This window comes from Natrix helvetica, assembly GCF_964273705.1.
Source record: "Natrix helvetica genome assembly, chromosome: 1".
Lineage (NCBI taxonomy): Eukaryota > Metazoa > Chordata > Lepidosauria > Squamata > Natricidae > Natrix > Natrix helvetica.
In genome coordinates, this window is record NC_138548.1 from 179,224,913 (window position 1) to 179,243,262 (window position 18,350).

An 18,350-nucleotide genomic window follows, 5' to 3' on the forward strand; every position below is an offset into this window, starting at 1 on the left:
GTGAGCATGTGCTATAACTTTTTCTACTATTTGTTTAAAGAAGCGATGCTTTTTTCAAGCTTTATTACATTCATAAAAAATTCAGGCTGCTTAACTGAAAACCATAATTGTACACGGTCCAAAGCAATTCTATTGAAAGTATGCACAGCCCTAATATATCACATTTAATTTTTTATATGTAGAAAAATTGTATTGATTTAATGAGCATGCTTAGACTTGGAACTTAATGCTTTTTGAATTGGGGTTTGTGTCTTAAGAACAGATGTATCTTAGATTGGATGATAAATTACAACACAAAAGTAGGTATGAAAGAGAAAATACCTACCTTTAGAAAACAAATTTGCTGTTTCTGACAGAAGAGTATGAACTTACTGTTTATTTTAATTACATTTTAATGAGGACATTTTTCTTCTTATATTGTTCAATAATTAACAGCTTGAGCCATTACCTAGTAGTTTGATTTTTGATACTTTTTGATATTTGCAATTGAAATTCTGGAGTCATTCAAACAGACTTTAGCATACATTCTTTGGATTATTTTGGATCATACTTTAAGAAGCCATAGCATTAGTTGGTCGTAATAAAAATAGATGAGAAATGCTGCCTTTTATCTTGGTTCCAAACATTAACTTCATAATTTCAGTAGATTGTAGGCTGATAATGTTGCTTAAAGCAGACTAATTTCGATAAATGGAATTTCACTCATGGCCATTTTGGCATTTTTTTTCACTGAGTCAACCTTAAGCAATGGGAATCATGGAAACTTATAAGTATGCTGCATAAGATTATGTGGATTTCATGGATACTTCTCAGAATTCGGATAATGGAGTTTACATTTATATCCAACACAGTTACATTTTAAATAATGTTTAAAATTCAAATATTTCTGTAGGTGTGCTGCAGCTCAGGGAAGGGCACATGGTGTGTGTGAGAGGTACTGAATGGATCAAGGAAGGTGCATGGAAGTGCAGTGCAGATCACTAAAGTTGTGTGGATTGGGGATGCAAAGGCACTGCCGGATTATGCAGGGTGCAAGAGGTGTGTAAGAAGTGTCATGTGAGTTGGAGAGAGTGCATGGGGCTGTGGCAAGAGTGTGTAATGCTGGATGCAGCACAAGCTCGAGTGCAGGAGATCAAACTGAATGGATAGATGGATGGATGGATGGATGGATGGATGGATGGATGGATGGATGGATGGATGAGTGGCGTGGTGGCCTAGTGGTGGTGAAGATGCTCGCTTCCCACTCGGAAGGTTGAGAGTTCAGTTCTAGGTGGTGCAGATATTTTTCTCCTAAGCAGCAAAGAAATATATTTGCTGCAAACCCCACATGGCTTCAGGAAGAACATCTGGCCAATAAACGCTCAGCTCCATCCAGTTGCCCCAACTCTACCCCGAATTAAGGGATTAGAGGCTCGTAAAAAGGGATGATAGATGATATTATATTATTATGAGACTAATTACATTCTGGCTTGCTAAACTAAACTAATATTTACTAATATAATGGTTCTGATATTAAGGAAAAAACAATTTAGATCTTCTAACACAGAAGTCCCCAACCATTGCGGTTTGGTGACCTGGATTGGGGGTGGGAGGGAAACCAGGGCCACATGAGCGGCAGGCTGATGTGTGTGCAACTTCACTCATACAAGTGGAGCCGGCGCGCATGTGCGTGTGTGTTGGGCTGCCGCTCATGCAAATGGAGCTGTGCACACCGGCCCAGTTCTCACGCAGTTGGTTCGGAGCAGCCACAGCCCAGTAGTGGGCTGTGGCTTGAGGGTTGGACCCTTGTTCTAACAGATTTCTGTCTCTGCTGAAGATTGATTCTTCAATGGAAAAATCCCAGGTGAGTATGCTTTCCCTTTAGGTCTATTATATCTGGGTTGTAAAAATCCAGATAACCACACTGTGGCAGGAAACTATCTCTGTTGCCATATAGTAGTCATCTGAATGTTTGTAGCCCACATGTGGAAGCCTAATTTATGCTTGTATAAATTCCCCATTTTGTGAAAATGTCTTCTTATTTGACTTAGGTATCCTTGAATTAGGGACAGTTGCAAGCACTTAGTCACAGATTTTCTTTTGAAAAGATTTCAGAGATTTGAATGGATGATGTAGAATAGACTGATGCCTGGTTTGGAAGTTACAGACAAGGGGTTGTCAACTGTAGGCAAGTGCATTTTTTTCTTAGTTCTCTCTCCTGATTCTTTTTGAACTTCTAGGTTGCCGACAACCTGTTGTGAGCAAGAGTGGGGTGGAGAATACACCACCACATCCTGGTTGCAAAACTCCAGACCACGAATAAGTAGCAGAGACATACAGAAAACATGAAGTCTTTTCTGTTAACAGGCTGATGCCCCTCTTCTAGAGGAATGACACCACTGGTACAGCTTACTTCATGGGCACAAGGCTTGGCTCTTATCAATTCTTATCGTTTCCAGTAGTTGAAATCTTCTATGACAGAGAGAAGCAACGTGGAGTTAAGGAGAAACTTCCTAAACAACGAGGACAATTAACCAGTGAAACAGCTTGCCTCCAGAAATCGTGGGCGCTCCATCACTGGATGTTTTTAAGAAGAGTCTAGTCCACAGGGGTCAAACTTGCAGCGTCATGTTGCCATCATGTGATGTATCAAGATGGTTTTACCCTTCATGGAGCTGGGATGGGCGTGGGCTCTGTGTGATGCATTTGGCCTGCAGGCCACCAGTTTGACACCCTTGGTCTAGACAGTCATTTATCTGAAATGGTATAGGTTCTCCTGCTTCAGCAGGGGTCTGGACTAGAAGACCTCCAAGGTCCCTTCCATCTCATTCTATTCTAAAATATATATACACTTTATTGTTTTGGTGAAACTCGACTTCAACTGAATTTCATATTCCTCTAACGGATGTACAATTTGTGAAGTGTAAAGAACACATTTTGCAACTCTCATTTGCAGCAAAGGCTTCTTCACACTTGAGCAATTTCTTACTTGTTACTGAAAAGGGAAGAATTGTATACAATATAGCTATATTTGGTAGTGGGCTTATTTTCCAGAAGTGGACTTATTCTCACTAATGTCAAAGGACAAAACTGTGGAGTCCTTGGTGGTTGCTGAGCTTCGTGTCCCCCGTTAGTTGGATAATGAAACGTCTGCAAGAAATCAAGCTAAGTGGGTACCAAGCACTCCAACCCTGAACTTCTGATTAACTCAGGCCCACTAGTTTGGTTGTCAATAGTGGGGGATGGGGGGGGGGGGACACACAAAACCTTGCTTTAGTTCTCCTCAGTGGAAAAAGAAAGCAGAAGCTACGGTCAAACCCAGCAGTTTTTTCCTTAAGAATGCTTCTGCTGCCAAGAAAGGATTTAAATGGGAGGAAGAATAACAAGGACATTCTGCATGCCTTTCTAATATTATTAGCTTTTCAAGCTACGTCACTTGAAAGGGCGAGCGAGTGGCATTCCGTAGAGCCAATCGCGTGCCAATTCTAACGTTCACGAAGCCGAGGGCCTCGTATAACCCCGGTAACAAGTCTTGTGATCGGGCGCGGCCCCGACGCCCTGAACTCTATCTCCTGCGCGAGTCCGGTAAATCACGTGCTGGGGGCGAAAGGAAGAGGCTAAGGAGTAGCCCATAGGAGTGTCTAAGGAGGCGGTGAAAGCCGAAGGATGACGCTTGGCTAGAACTCTGCGCTGATAGGCTAGCGTTAGGCGCCTCTCGTACGCGATTGGCTCTGCTCTGGGAGGGAGGTGTGGACAGGTATTGGGAGGCCGTTGAGGCGGCGGCGGAGGGAGAGCGAGCCAGAATAGGATGGGGCAGTGAGGGTGTCTGGAGGCGCCGCGGAAAGTCGAATATGGCGCGGAGCAGTCGGGCTCTCGGCAAAGCTCTGGTGGAGAGGTTGGCAGTGCCTTCGCGTAGAGTAGCCCTCAGGTACGGCGAGAGGGAGCTCAGGTTGTCTGGAGATCCCCACCCCAAGCACTCACCCAGCCGTCACTTTTCTCTGCTCGGGCAGGAAAGTTTGGTGGGCGTCCCATAGATTGAGTTGGCGGCTAAGCGGGTCTGCCGCCACCGCCGGCGGCGGTGGTTTCCGAAGCTCCTTTCCCTGGTCACGAGCGCCGAGGGTGGTTCCCGTTGTCTTCGCTTTTTCCTTCCCCGCCCGTCACTGTCAGGAGTTCCTGCCCGCTTCCATAGTCACACCGAGGCGCGGTTGCCTTCCTGGGACTTAGTCCACCGGCTGGGAAAAGCCACAGGACCCGCGATTGGGGAGCTCCTGATCAGGATGCCCCGCTGGCTTTTGTTCCCCCCACACCGCTCCCCAATCGTTAAGTGCCACCTTAACCCCTATACCCAATTTTATCAACTTAATAGTCATCTTTATTGTAATGGGTGGTGGGTAGAATAGAAGTGACAAAAGACTCCTGTTGTTTGCCATGACAGATTATTGTTGATTTCTAGCTAAAATGTACTAACATTATTAAATACTTTTGTAATAGAACAGATTGGATATCTCCTCTATCCCTGTGAGATTTAATTTCTCGATTAATTGTAGAAAGTATCAATGGTCTTATGGGGTAATCATCTAACTTTTAGTCCATTGTGCTATTAGTATGCATGTGTCTCACAAATGTTGTAAAGGGAGTACATTATATATTTTAATGTATTTGCATGCTATGTTTAGTTCACCATTTCATTGATAAAGAGGCAATTCCCTCTTCCCTAAGTCTTCTAAGTTTGATCTGGTCCAAATTATGTGACTATCTTTTTTTGTAAGGTTCTTTTCTTTTTACTTATTTCAATCCAATTACCTATGAAATACCTGGCTGTCTGGTGACTTACACTTGTATATTGTTGTGTGCTATCAACAATATTCTAAAGCAGAATAAATACATAATGTTGTCCTTCAGCTCTTACTCTTTGGAGCCATTTAACACCTTCAGATTTTTCTGAAACTTCAGGCATATTTTAAAAACTTTATCCACCTTTCAAACCCCAGGCTTGAAAATGATAAGGAATATATTAGAAAATGCATACTTTCTGTCAAAGGCAATAATTCATATTGAAAAGTGTTATATTTGAAAGAAGTAAAGGCTGTATGTATTATAAGTGCCTTGGTTAAGAGCAGGTACTTAACTGTGTGTTAGCTAGTCAACCATCAAGAGAATGACATCAAATTGAATTTTTGTGATATTTATTACTAGGAAAAGAGTGTCAAAAGTTACATCTCTTAAGTTTCTCTCTTATGTGTAACTTTGACTTGCTTAAATTTCCTTTTTGTTTTGTTTTGTTTTGCTATTTCCATTTAACATGTAATTAGGAACTGTAAGCCAGACCACCATTGAGAAAGTGTTGGCATAATCTTTAGACTTTCCATACACCTCTAAATGAATAGCATGGGGAATAGGGCATTTCTTATTTTTCTTATTGGAGAAACAAGTATTGTATTCCTTTTCTTAACTTGCTACATATGGTATTACTCTAATAGGCTGTTGGACACATTCAATATATGATCGTTGCTCCTGATGTTATACTTATTAACTCTTCCTTCTATAAATTATTTCATATATGCTAAGTCTCACTTTGCTCTCTGTCAGTTGTATGTATTAGGTAGGCCAGTTGATAGGGAAAATATTGTGTAATGTCCTGCATTGAAATATCTGACAATCTGTAATTCAATATGTAAATTTAATCTGGAATATTCTTTTGAGCCTGGCAATGATTAATAATTTTAACAATTGAAGAAAAATAGTAGTTTTAATCACACTTTCTCACTTGCTTTCCTTATACTTGTTAATCATAATACTTTGGGGGATAAGTCCTAAAACCTATCTAGAACCTTGAACAAAAATGACACATAAAAATACCTTAGCAAAGTAAAGCAACAATTTTTTCCATATCAGATTACTCTGGTAAAATGGGGAAAGTTTGCTAATTTGCAAGTCTTTATCCAAGTAAAGATATTTTCTTACTCATATCACTTGTGTTTTGATTGATGAAGGCATGGATGTTCCAATTTTCTCAAGATCTTATCTGTTCATAAAATGTTGTATTAATCTCTCCATTAGGTATTTCTCATCTCAACACAAAGTTTGGAAAACACAGTGATTGTCTTGAAGAACAAAATTTTATTTTTTGCATTGTACCAAAATTATAAGACTGTGATATTTCAGATATTCATGGTTTATGTTTTAGAATGGTAAAATATAATAATTGATATTTGGAGAATATTATTTTATATCTGATCCTAGAATATACCCTACTTTCTGATTTTTACTGAGCAACTTAAGTCTCAGTAATTCTGTATTGTTTTTCTTCTATCTACTACTGCTTTGTGCATTGGCACACATGAAGACAGTAATGACCTTCACTTTTCCTGTGTTTCCGGTAATTCATAACTTAATATATTTTATATACATATGAAAGACAAAGTTTAAAACAATCTACTACTACAATCATAATTGGGATACTACATGCTTGAATTAAAGATGAATAAAGTATAAAACTCACATTTTCTTTTAAATTGCAGTATTTAAAAATTTCTATCCTAGAGTCTTATTTATATCTACAAATGAGATTTATAGGTTTAATTAGTATTTTCTTTGTTTGGATAACAGCAGTGAGCTGCATGCAATCACTTGTTTATTGCTTGACCCCATCCCAGATAGGTAAAAAGGGCACAGTACGCCCCTCCACCAGAGATATCTCTTCCTGAACATCCCATACACTTTCTTAAACTAGACAGTAACCTACATTTTCAATCATTAGATTCACTTGTCTTCAATTAAATGTAAATGGTTCTTGCTACTTTTAATATATTTGTATATTATTTAAAGTTAACATGATACAAACATAACGTCACATAATCATCATATGATGACATTATTTTTCCAAAACTGACACTTGAGATACAATGAAGGCTAGGGTAAACATTTCCTACTAAATATATTCTTCTTTCTACTGCAAACATTTCCTCCTTTTTATTTATGAATTATAATTCATAATCTCGGAAGCAGAAAAATAAATGTTATTCTTTGGAATGCTTATTTGTGATATGCTTACATTTGATCAAGAAATACATCCTTTAATCTCCTACATAAAACTGTTCGCTAATTGAGGAAGGTCAAGTCCATTTTTAACTTCTCTTATGACTTCTTGATTCTAATGTTACAGTTCAGATTGATCAAGACTTTTGTGATTGAAAATAAAAGTTTAGCCTTTGATTTAGTTAATAAGTGTTTCACAACTTCAATAACTGCAAAAATGAAACCACTTTTAAATTAATTGCTTTGCCTCCTTTGAAAACTGGCCTGACAAATTTATCAGATGTTCTGGTCAGTGTTATTTATGTTTAGAAATAGGACCCAAACTGAAAAATGTTTTCTACTCCTGTTTTAAAGACATACAGTAACTATGGTAGAAGTGCAATTGCAGGAGCATTTTGGATATAGCATTTTATTATAAGATTACCATTAGCAAGAAATTGTTAATGCCTTCATCTCTGAATATAAAGTTAGCTAAGTCTAAGCAAGCAGCATTTCTTTCAATGTAGAATATGGCTATGGAAGAAAATGTTAACTGAACCAAATATTTATAATAGAAGACCCATGCCTTGCTGAATATGCTGATAAGTGCAAGAGACTATTTGAAAGGAAGAAGGCCTTTAAAAATATCACAGGTAGTCATCATTCTAACAGTTTGTATCTGTATATTTTATATTCTCACTGAAAACCTAAGACACTCCAAAAGAGAAAAATAATGAAAAATACTTTCAGCTTTCTGCTTAAGTTATGTTTTATAACTATAGAAGAAAGGCTCAATATATTTGATTCTTGCCTTCCTGACAGGAAACTTGCTTTTCAAATATATGAACCGAGTAGTGTGTGGCCTCAGATTGATTTAAAGCCAACTTTTAAGAGGGACAGCCTTTATATTGTACTGTTGCCAGGTTCTCTCATGACTGAGATATATTTAGCTTGTCCAAGGCATAAAAAGTTAACCTAATCCTGAGTCTGATTGTCCTTGTGTTACTCTTTATTTGTTTTCCCATTTTGTTGGCTCATCTATACTGTGTTAACCAGATGCCTGTTCTGATAAAAATATTTAAATCATTCCAGGCATTTGACTTCTTGGGAAATATTGGTGAGCAAAGCACCACTGCCACAAATACCAGCAAAAAATTGTGCCTTTTCAAGAAGAACTTACTTCAACTTCACTGCACCATTTGTCAACAAAAGGAAAGAATATTCAGAAAGAAGAATTATAGGGTTTGTATAAGAAAAATACATTGTACCGTTACACAGAAGTAGATACTAATGGATTGCATTGATGAAAACAGTCCTTCTCATTTTCAATTGCCTTTAGTCACATTGTTTATATAGCTAAAATTTATGCTTATCTATTTCATTCTTGAATTTCACACTTTAATTTGAAATCATTTAAGCATTCCTTAAATTTTATTTAATTTGGGTTTTTTTTCATTATATGCTGTTGTTAATCCACTCTGATCAGTTTACGGTCCTATATATAAACAGGATTAAAGTTCACAGGATATAATTTTTAGGGCAGCTCTACATTTACAGAAGCAAATACAGGATTTATAGTTCTTTGCTTACAACGTAATTCTAGTTTGATATCATTGTTAGTTATTTATGAATGGGATATATTGCCCTTTCCTTGAGATAACAATATAATATGGCAGTATATATAGCGTAGTGTATTATCCCATACAATCAGTTAGCAATATATCTTGGGTAGGTTTGTCAACATTGTTGAATCATCTCCATCATATGATGTTGGAGAACATACTATGCTTTCTCCAGAGATTTATGTGAATGTATGTATAGCTCTATTGCATTAGGGATAGCAGGACAGGAACTTAATAGTTCCAATGGGCCTACCTGGGAGGTATTTAGAACCTGATTTGAAATTCTGACAGTTCTGCCCTGCAGTGACATGACCACACTTCAGGTATTTGGCAACTGTGCTATATTTACAACTATTTTAAGTGTCCCATGATCACATAACTGTGTTTTAAAGTTTTGCCAAAAAGCGGAGTTAAAACATTGGTGCACTTAATGTCCACTCCAAAAAAGTTCATAGACTCAGTGCAGTCACATGACCAACCTGCTTTACGAATATCACAAATTACAAAATATGATGGACAAGCTTTATTAGCTCACAGATTATCTCTACTATTGATGCACTCTTCTGGTAACAGGTCAGGGTGCTGTCCACAACTCCTTTCAATATGTTGCCTGAGAGTCTCATACTGGCTTATGAAAGAAATGAACTATATAGTTTTAAAAGTTAATGCTTATTTACTTACTCTCAAATTCATTTTTAATGCGCTCTGAAGATTGGTTTACAGTTCTTTAATCACTTTGGGGAATAAAAACAAAGACCATGTACAATAATGAGTTAAAATTATGGCCCCAGTTGTTTGCCATTCCCTTTAATCAAAGAAGTTGAATTATTTAACTATTGTATCTTTTTATTAAGAGTTTTTACCCTTTTCAAGGAAGTCAAACACAATTTGCAAAAGTTTTGACTACTAGCTTCTATTTTCTACTTCTCATTCAATATATTTAACTTTTAGAATTAAAATACCATAAATAATCCTTAATATCCTTGTGTTATAAGGAAATAGTCAAGGCTGAGAGGAGGTATGATTAAAATAAGGATTCTTTTAAAGACCAGAATTGTATACACAAGATTACATTGGCTTCTGCTAAATCCATTGGGACTAAGATTTGTACAGAGGAAAAGTATGAACAGTTTCAGAGCAATTAAATACTGGAATGACAGGCAGGATTGTGTCCTTGAAGTACAACCTTGTGTGAGAAAGCTAGCTGAAATTCCATATTTGTTTGAAGAATGATTGGAACAGTAAAGGGGAGGAGAGAAATAAAATATATTTTAAGTACATATCTCTAATAATTGTATTTTCCATTTTGCATTATTTACTAGGTATTCTATGCAAGAAATGTATGATGTGGTAGCTGTTGTAAGCGAATACAAGAACTTTGTTCCTTGGTGCAAAAAATCAGACATATTATCCAAACGTTCAGGATACTGCAAAGCTAAATTAGAAGTAGGATTTCCTCCTGTGTTGGAAAGATATACATCAATTATTACACTAGTCAGACCTCACTTGGTTAAGGTAATGCACATTTGTTGTTGTTATATGTAACTCCCAAGAGTTCACAATAGGGGATCTTATCTAGCCATAATACTGAGAAATCTTGGGCTGGCTCTCCCTCTGATTACTCTTCTCCTTGTAAATCTGAATGTAGCTTATTGCTTGGGAAGATATTTGGATGTACGTAACTAGCACTAAACTGGAAAAGGATGTGGAGGGAAAGCTCTAGAAGCAAGTCTGCTGTAAAGAGTAAACAGTATACTTATTCAGTATATAAGTAGTTTATTTAAATTTTTAAAATGCCCAATAGTCAAACCTCTCTGAGTGTTTTACACCAAAAAAAGAGAAAGTATACAATTTGAGTTACTACATATCCAATCAAATCAAATACTACATAAATGCACTATATACTCCTAGTAGCAGTAAGGGGGTCATAACACTGTAAAACAAGGTGAATTAATATATGTTAAACTATTATTAAAATGTTTTAAAAGCCTGTGAAAATAAAATGGTCCTCACTTAGCACTGAAATAACACAAATGTCAGTTGAGTCTACCTGGGGAAACAGCCTCAGAAATTGCCCTCCCTTGTAGAAACCCATCTTTCCTCTTTGGGGGGGGGGGATCTGGAGGGCCTCAGAAAATCTTAAGGCCCAATATAGGTACATACTAGAGAAAGTGCTCCTTCAGATAATCAGATCCAAAGCCTTGAAGTCTTTAAAGGTATTTTGCATTGGATCCAGAAATATACTGATAAGTCAGTGTAGACGATGAAATATTGGCATAATATATTCATATCAGCCAGTCGCAGTGAGTAGTCTAGTCACTCTAATGTTGAACCAACTGAAGTTTCCAGACTGTTTTTGAAAGTAGCTGCACATACAGTGCTTTGCAATAATCCAACAAAAAAGTTACCAGAGCATTGCAAGGCTGTTTGGAAAAGGTCACAGTTGATAATTCAGCCAAAGCTGTTGAAAGGCACTCTGTTCAAGCGAGGTCCCTGGGGCTTTTGACAATGATAGATCAAGAATCATCTCCAAACTGCAAATATGCTCCTTCAGGGTGAATGTGGATCTCTCCAGGCCAGGCAGGGCACCACCCAGTTGGATAGAATCACCATCAACAAATCTTGCCTGGATTGAGTCTCAGTTTATTGACTCTCATTCACTCCTTTACCCTGTCCAAACAATTAACTTTCCTAGAGGAAAAGGAGAGGTAGAGTTTGGTATCTCCATGTATTGATGTCATCTCAATCTCAATGGCTGGCCTATTCCCGTGATGGCGAACCTATGGCACGCGTGCCACAAGTGGCACGCGGAGCCATTTGTCAGGGCACGCGAGGCGCTGCCCTGTCAGCTGGCCAGCGCGCATTCGCGCGCTGGCCAGCTGAGTTCACCTTTTTTAAAGCTATTTTTCACCTTCCCCAGGCTCCAGAGGCTTTATAGGAGCCTGGGGAGGGCGAAAAGAGCCTCCCCCCCCCCGGAGGCTTCAGGGACCGTCCCTGAGGCCTTCGGAACGCTTGCAGTAGTGCTACTGTTGCAATTCATTCAAGCATTTGGATTTTCTGCTTTAATTTCAAGCAATATAGGGGAGTTTAAAAGGACATTTCCACCCAGCCTCATATAAGAAAAATAAAGTCTACTTGCAAATTCAGGGGATTTAAAACTTTAGGTTTTATTGGATGGATTTGATTTTTAGGTAGGTTTTAGTCATGACTATAAAACAGAAGCTTTCAATGCTATTGACTACATCATCCTCGTAGACAGGTTATTTGAGGTGGCATGTAGTAGCACTGTATTATGGTGGTCTACTCCTACTTGAATGTCCAACTAGCACTGGGGAATTACCATTCTGCATTATCACAATTGGGCTACATAGTTCCTCAAGGCTCCATTTTAGCTGCTAATCTTTAACATATATACGAAACCATTAGAATAGGCCAGTGATGGCGAACCTTTTTTGTCACAAGTGGGGGGAGCGCGGGGGGGTCGAGTGCGAGCGTGCCGCACCCATAATGCAACGCGCGACCCCCCCCCAGTGCGCATGCATGTAAAACGTGCAACCCCCCCTATTTTTACATGTTTTTTTTGCCCTCCCCATGCTCTAGGGGCTTTATAGGAGCCTGGGGAGGGCGAAAAGAGCCTCCCCCGACCCCCCGGACGCCCTCCGGAGGCTTCAGGGACTGTCCAGAGGCTTCTCTGAAGCCTTCGGAGTGCTTAAAACCACCCTCCAAGCAAATCGGAAGTGACTTCCAGTTTGCTCGGAGGGTGGTTTTAAGCGCTCCGAAGGCTTCAGGGACCGTCCGAGGCTTCCCTGATGCCTTCGGAGCGCTTAAAACGACCCTCCGAGCAACCCGGAAGTCACTTCCGGTTTGCTTGGAGGGTGGTTTTAAGCACTCCGAAGGCTTCAGAGAAGCCTCTGGACAGTCCCTGAAGCCTCCGGAGGGCCTCCGGGGGGTCGGGGGAGGCTCTTTTCGCCCTCCCCAGGCTCCTATAAAGCCCCTAGAGCATGGGGAGGGCAAAAAAACCATGTAAAAATAGGGGGGGTTACACGTTTTACACGCATGCGCACTGGGGGGGTCGCACGTTGCATTATGGGTGCAGCACGCTCGCACTCGACCCCCCCCCCGCGCTCCCCCCACTTGTGGCAAAAAAGGTTCGCCATCACTGGCCTATTCTAATGGTTTCGTATATATGTTAAAGATTAGCAGCTAAAATGGAGCCTTGAGGAACTATGTAGCCCAATTGTGATAATGCAGAATGGTAATTCCCCAGTGCTAGTTGGACATTCAAGTAGGAGTAGACCACCATAATACAGTGCTACTACATGCCACCTCAAATAACCTGTCTACGAGGATGATGTAGTCAATAGCATTGAAAGCTTCTGTTTTATAGTCATGACTAAAACCTACCTAAAAATCAAATCCATCCAATAAAACCTAAAGTTTTAAATCCCCTGAATTTGCAAGTAGACTTTATTTTTCTTATATGAGGTTGGGTGGAAATGTCCTTTTAAACTCCCCTATATTGCTTGAAATTAAAGCAGAAAATCCAAATGCTTGAATGAATTGCAACAGTAGCACTACTGCAAGGTTCTTGCAATAGTCTAGTCATAGTTCTTCTTCCTTGGTCTCTCAACTTCAGCAGTTAGATCCAGAATAGCAATAGCAATATATACCATTCCATTTATAGCACTCTCTGGGCAGTTTACAGTGTCAACAGATTGCCCCCAACAATCTGGGTCATCATTTTATCAACCTCGGAGGACCAGAAGGCTGAGTCAAGCTCTAGCCCATGAGGATTGAACTGCAAACTGTGGGCAGAGTTAGCCTGCAACAAAATGGGACAACTTGCCATGGCCAACTCATCATGGGACAATAATTCAATTTTTTAAAATAATTAAAACATTTTAATTTTCATCATTCATTTCATTTTGTCCCTCCTTTTGCATCCCTTCTTTAATGATTCTGTTCCATCATTTCTGATATTGATGTAACTCTTATCCCTTAGCGAGTTGACCATGGAAAATTGGCTGTGTCCTAGACCTGCCTGCAATGCTGCATTCTAACCAATGCTCCAGAATAGCTTTTGTCGTGCCGAGATCATGCCATAGCATACCTACCAAATTTATGCAAATAGTTTACACTTAATTTTGCACTCACATTCCTTATGTGTGAGGCGATGGCAAGCCTCTCTGTGGGCACATGCACCGTTGCCAACTGCTCTTCTGTGTTCTGGTGTGCGCTGGCCATCTGGTCTTTGCGCGAAGACCAACTGGTCAGTGTGCATGCATGCACCGGAACCCGGAAGAGCAGTTGGCCGCTACGTACACGCGCCCAGCCAGCTGCTCTCTTCTGCTCTCCAACGCACATGTGCACACGCTCGTTTCAGTGCTGAAAAAGTTAGCCATCACTGCCATAGACTATCATTGTTGAGATTATGCAACAGTTCCTCTTAAAACTGTACATTAAATATTACCAAGAGTACCTTGCTTTAATTCTGCTAAGCCAATAAATTTTCTATAAAGTATAAATAACGATTATTTTTTTTAAAAAAAAGCTATAAAGATCTAAATAATGATTCTTCAATTCTACAACTCTGAAGCTATCTAAAAGTGGCTCATAAGAAAGTAAACTTTTATCTCGTTTCCTAACTTGTCAATCTTCTAAAAGCCTCTCCCTTCCCAGTGTCATATTCTGCTTGTATAGGCTGGTATAATGACAGATACATTGCTGCATTATACCAGGCTGAACTAGTTCCGTTTGAATTTCTATTGTCTGCTGAAATTGGCACTGCTTTTGGATCATATCACTCCTATCTTAAGTACTGGTGCCAAGCGACTGAAGCTGGAAAATTCTTCCACCAGCTTTTTAGTACCCTTCTGTACTTGTTGAATATTTTCTATTTACCTCCAGGCTGTTTCTGTAACGCATACTTCAACTTATTTTGAGTCCTTGTTAAAATTAGGTTTTCACATAAAGTAATTGCTATAGTTGGACCAACATGAAATAGATTTTTCAAAACCTGTCCTTCAGAAGAATTTAAAAAAAAAAAAAAAGTCAGAGAGAGAAGAAATTAAAATAAACAAACAAATTGAATGGACCTAGATTATACTTTTGAAGAAATTACCCATCAAGTTGATAATTTTGCCAGTTGTTGGGTTAGTCTTTTACCTGAGAAAACACTGACATTTGCAGAAGTGAAAAAATACTGTTGAGAAAGTTGCAATGTTCAAAGGAACCTGGATTATTCTAAGAGAAAACTCATTCATTTTGGAGTTTTTAAAATATTAATGTAATGTTCCTTTCAATTTTGCTCCATGCTGAATTTTTTTTCCTTGAAGTTATTGTGATGATCATATAATACACAAAGTATCAAAGTTAAGACATTTTAAAGTATGGGGTTCAAAGTTTTGTTTGCAATATACATTTACTTAATTAAAAATTTTCATAGGCATCCTGTACAGATGGAAAACTATTTAATCATCTGGAAACTGTGTGGCGATTCAGTCCAGGAATTCCTGGCTATCAAAGGACATGTACCTTGGATTTTTCAGTAAGTAGCAAAATAACCCTTCTAAGCTATTGAGATCAGAGAAAAATGTTTTTTTGAAACTATACCTGATTGCTGTATTGTCCTATATAAGTATTTTAAATATGTATTTTATTGTGCATGGTACAGAAGTGGCTTCCTAGGATAGAAAGAAAGTGACGAGATCAAAGTCATCCAGCTGGATATGTGCCTAAGACAAGACTAAAACTCATGAGCTCCCAGTTTCTGGCTTAGTACCTTAACCACTCTGTTAGACTGGCTTTGTAGTTTGCATTTAATTATGATTGCAACATTACTTTTGTGAACCAAAATTTTTAGTTGCAGCAATCCAACTTTAATTAATTTGTTTTTAAGCAACGAAGAATGCTCATTTCCAAGCAATGTGTAATGTGCATGGAATAAATTATTCCACTAGCACTTGTAATTTCATTATCATTTTAATATTTTTATAGCATGTCATTCAAATAGTGTAGCTTTAGGTATTTTCAGGGTTTTTTCCTCAATATAGGTAGTTCTCAGTTAAGGATAATTGGGACTATGACCATCCCTAAGTATATGTATCATTAAGTGTGATGTCACATGGTTCTCATTTGCAACCTGCCAGCTTCCCCACTGATTTTGCTTGTTGGAAGCTTGCAAATGGCAATATTGTAGGACTCATTCAATGCCATTGTAAATTCATATGGTCACTGAATGAGTTGGTCATTAAGCAAGGACTAACTTAGCTACCTTTAATGTTGTATTGAACAGGAAATTGTCAGAACTGGCCAAATGATTGCCTATTATTGACAAACGTTACTCTTTAGAATGTAGAAGACTAGTAAAATGCATCAGTGGACCAGTATGCTTATTTATTTAAATATAATTAATTAGCCTTCTTATATGGAGATACACTTCTTGGTTAGGTATTTTTAACTATGCGGCACTTTCGATTCTAAAGAAAAAAGGGTCCATATGTGTGACCATATATAGGCATGCACATGATACCTGTTGGCACTTCCTTAAATTAAATGGTATTTAGGATTGGACTGCAAGACAGCTGTGTAACCCTAGAAAACAGCTGCTTTCAGTTACAGACTGAAAGCTTTGGAATGCCCCCACTGTACCCAAAGGAGCACGAAGCACTTTGAATTGGAAATACATAGAACATAGCAAAACTAGAATGATTATGTGGGAGAAGGGATACAGACAAAAGACAAAGTAATGAAGAAAGCATTGTATTGTGTGCAGACCACTATAACTGGGAAGTAAATTAATGTCACTTTGTTGAAAGTCCTGTGGTACTGATTTTGTCTATATATTGTTGAGCAGTACCACACAACCTGAATGGCAATTAAGGTTAATGAAGACAAAATGATTCATGGCTAGAAAATTGTAATCTACAAATATTAGATTGAATTTGCAGAAAACGAATGCCCAAATTTTCTTATGATCTTGTAACTAGCCACTATTTCCCAATATGGATAGATTAACATAAAAACAACTGCCTACTCATCTTAATCATTGGGGGTGAGTGATAATTTGTTTTTCTTTACAGATTTCTTTTGAGTTTCGCTCCCTTCTGCATTCTCAGCTTGCCACATTGTTCTTTGATGAAGTTGTTAAACAGATGGTAGCTGCATTTGAAAGAAGAGCAGGCAAGCTCTATGGTCCAGAAACTACAATACCTCGAGAGTTAATGCTTCATGAAGTGCATCATACATAAAGTAGTTTTGACATTTCTTGGGACACCATCTTTACATGAGATGTTTTTCTCATGTGGGCTTCCAATTATATGGGGCATTTTTTGCCAATTATGTATAATACTACTGTATAAATGTAAGATGCAGGTGTACATAGAAGCTTCAGTCAAGTGCAATTCTAAGGTGCTGGTAAGTTCACTGAGTGGCAGCTACATTTACAATGGCCTCCCCTCATCTTTTCAGCGTGTATAAAACTCAGCACTGTTACCAGTTCTATAGCCTTATTTTGACAATGTTTAATATTTACTATTGAAATCAAGGTTAAGTTATTATTTTAAATGCATATTTAAGTTATTTTTAGTATTCAAAACTAGCTTTTAACAAGCAGTGTGCATTTCTATAAACAAAGTCTTTGTAGTGCATAAACTTTAGTACAAACTTAATATGCAGTATTTTAGTAAGTTGTATGAATCCTACAGAAAGGGCTCAGCTTCATCAGTACATTATTTAATATGGTACTGTAGTAAACTGTTGTAAGGTTCCAACAGGTAACTACCTATACTGGGGGTCTTCTATGAATAATCATGAACTCTAGCTTTAAAAACGTTCCAGTTAATGACAAACCATAATGCCTCGGGGTTTATGGCTCTCTTCTACCAGCAGAACTGACAGTGCTAACAAAGCACATTCCCCACCCTCCTCCATAGTTAGAAAACAAATTAGGAATAAACAGGAAAAAGGATACTACTGTTTGCCAGAGATGGCTTCTGTAACTTTGGCATTAACTATATATAAATATAGTTTAAGTTAAAACAGTGTATTTGAATTTAACATCTTTATAATTTTATATATTGCTGCACTCACCATTTGTAAAATAGTTTGATGATTCTAGCTTGATTCATAAACATACTATTTGCCCTATGACTATTTTTGATACTATGCACTCCTCTCATTTTTTATTTTCATAAATGTGAGAGTACTGTAATCTATGGTCAGCTGTATTCCTTACTACAAACTGCTTCACAATGGTCATAAGTCCCATCATCAAGTTAACTCTGGAGCCTTAATCATGAAAAATGGTTACTCAGGCAAGAAAAGTTTGTAGATCAAATTGAAGTATAGCTGGATTCTAAATGGCTTCAGTGCAGTTCTAATTTCAGTTACAATGTTATTAAAACTCTTGTACTAGGAAGGCAGCTCAATCATCCTGCTTTCTATTTTCATGTATTTAAAGAAAAATAACTTGACAACAATTTTATATGAAAGTTTAACTTTTGAGAAATAACTTTTCTTTCCTTGAAAAAATAAGACTTTAATAATTAGTTATTGTAGTTGGCTCCGAAATCAGAAAATATTGTCTTGGAAACTTGGGATGAACAGATAATGTTGTGAATAAGTTAATACATACCATACCTTAGAGCAATTGTTTTATTACATAAAGTTGTCACATAATTGTATATTTGTCTACTTTGTACACAATTTTATTCAGTCTTGCACACAATGGCT

The 18,350-nt window shown here is 38.0% G+C and overlaps 1 protein-coding gene across 1 annotated transcript; it reads left to right on the forward strand.

The window, feature by feature from the left end:
* Positions 1-3,755: 3,755 nt before the first annotated feature.
* On the forward strand, positions 3,756-18,113 carry COQ10B (coenzyme Q10B). The gene is made up of 5 exons (XM_081934442.1): positions 3,756-3,907; positions 8,089-8,238; positions 9,941-10,133; positions 15,064-15,165; positions 16,700-18,113. The coding sequence occupies exons 1-5, from the start codon at positions 3,831-3,833 to the stop codon at positions 16,865-16,867; spliced, it is 690 nt and encodes a 229-aa protein (XP_081790568.1). The 5' UTR covers positions 3,756-3,830; the 3' UTR covers positions 16,868-18,113.
* The last annotated feature ends 237 nt before the right edge of the window (positions 18,114-18,350 follow it).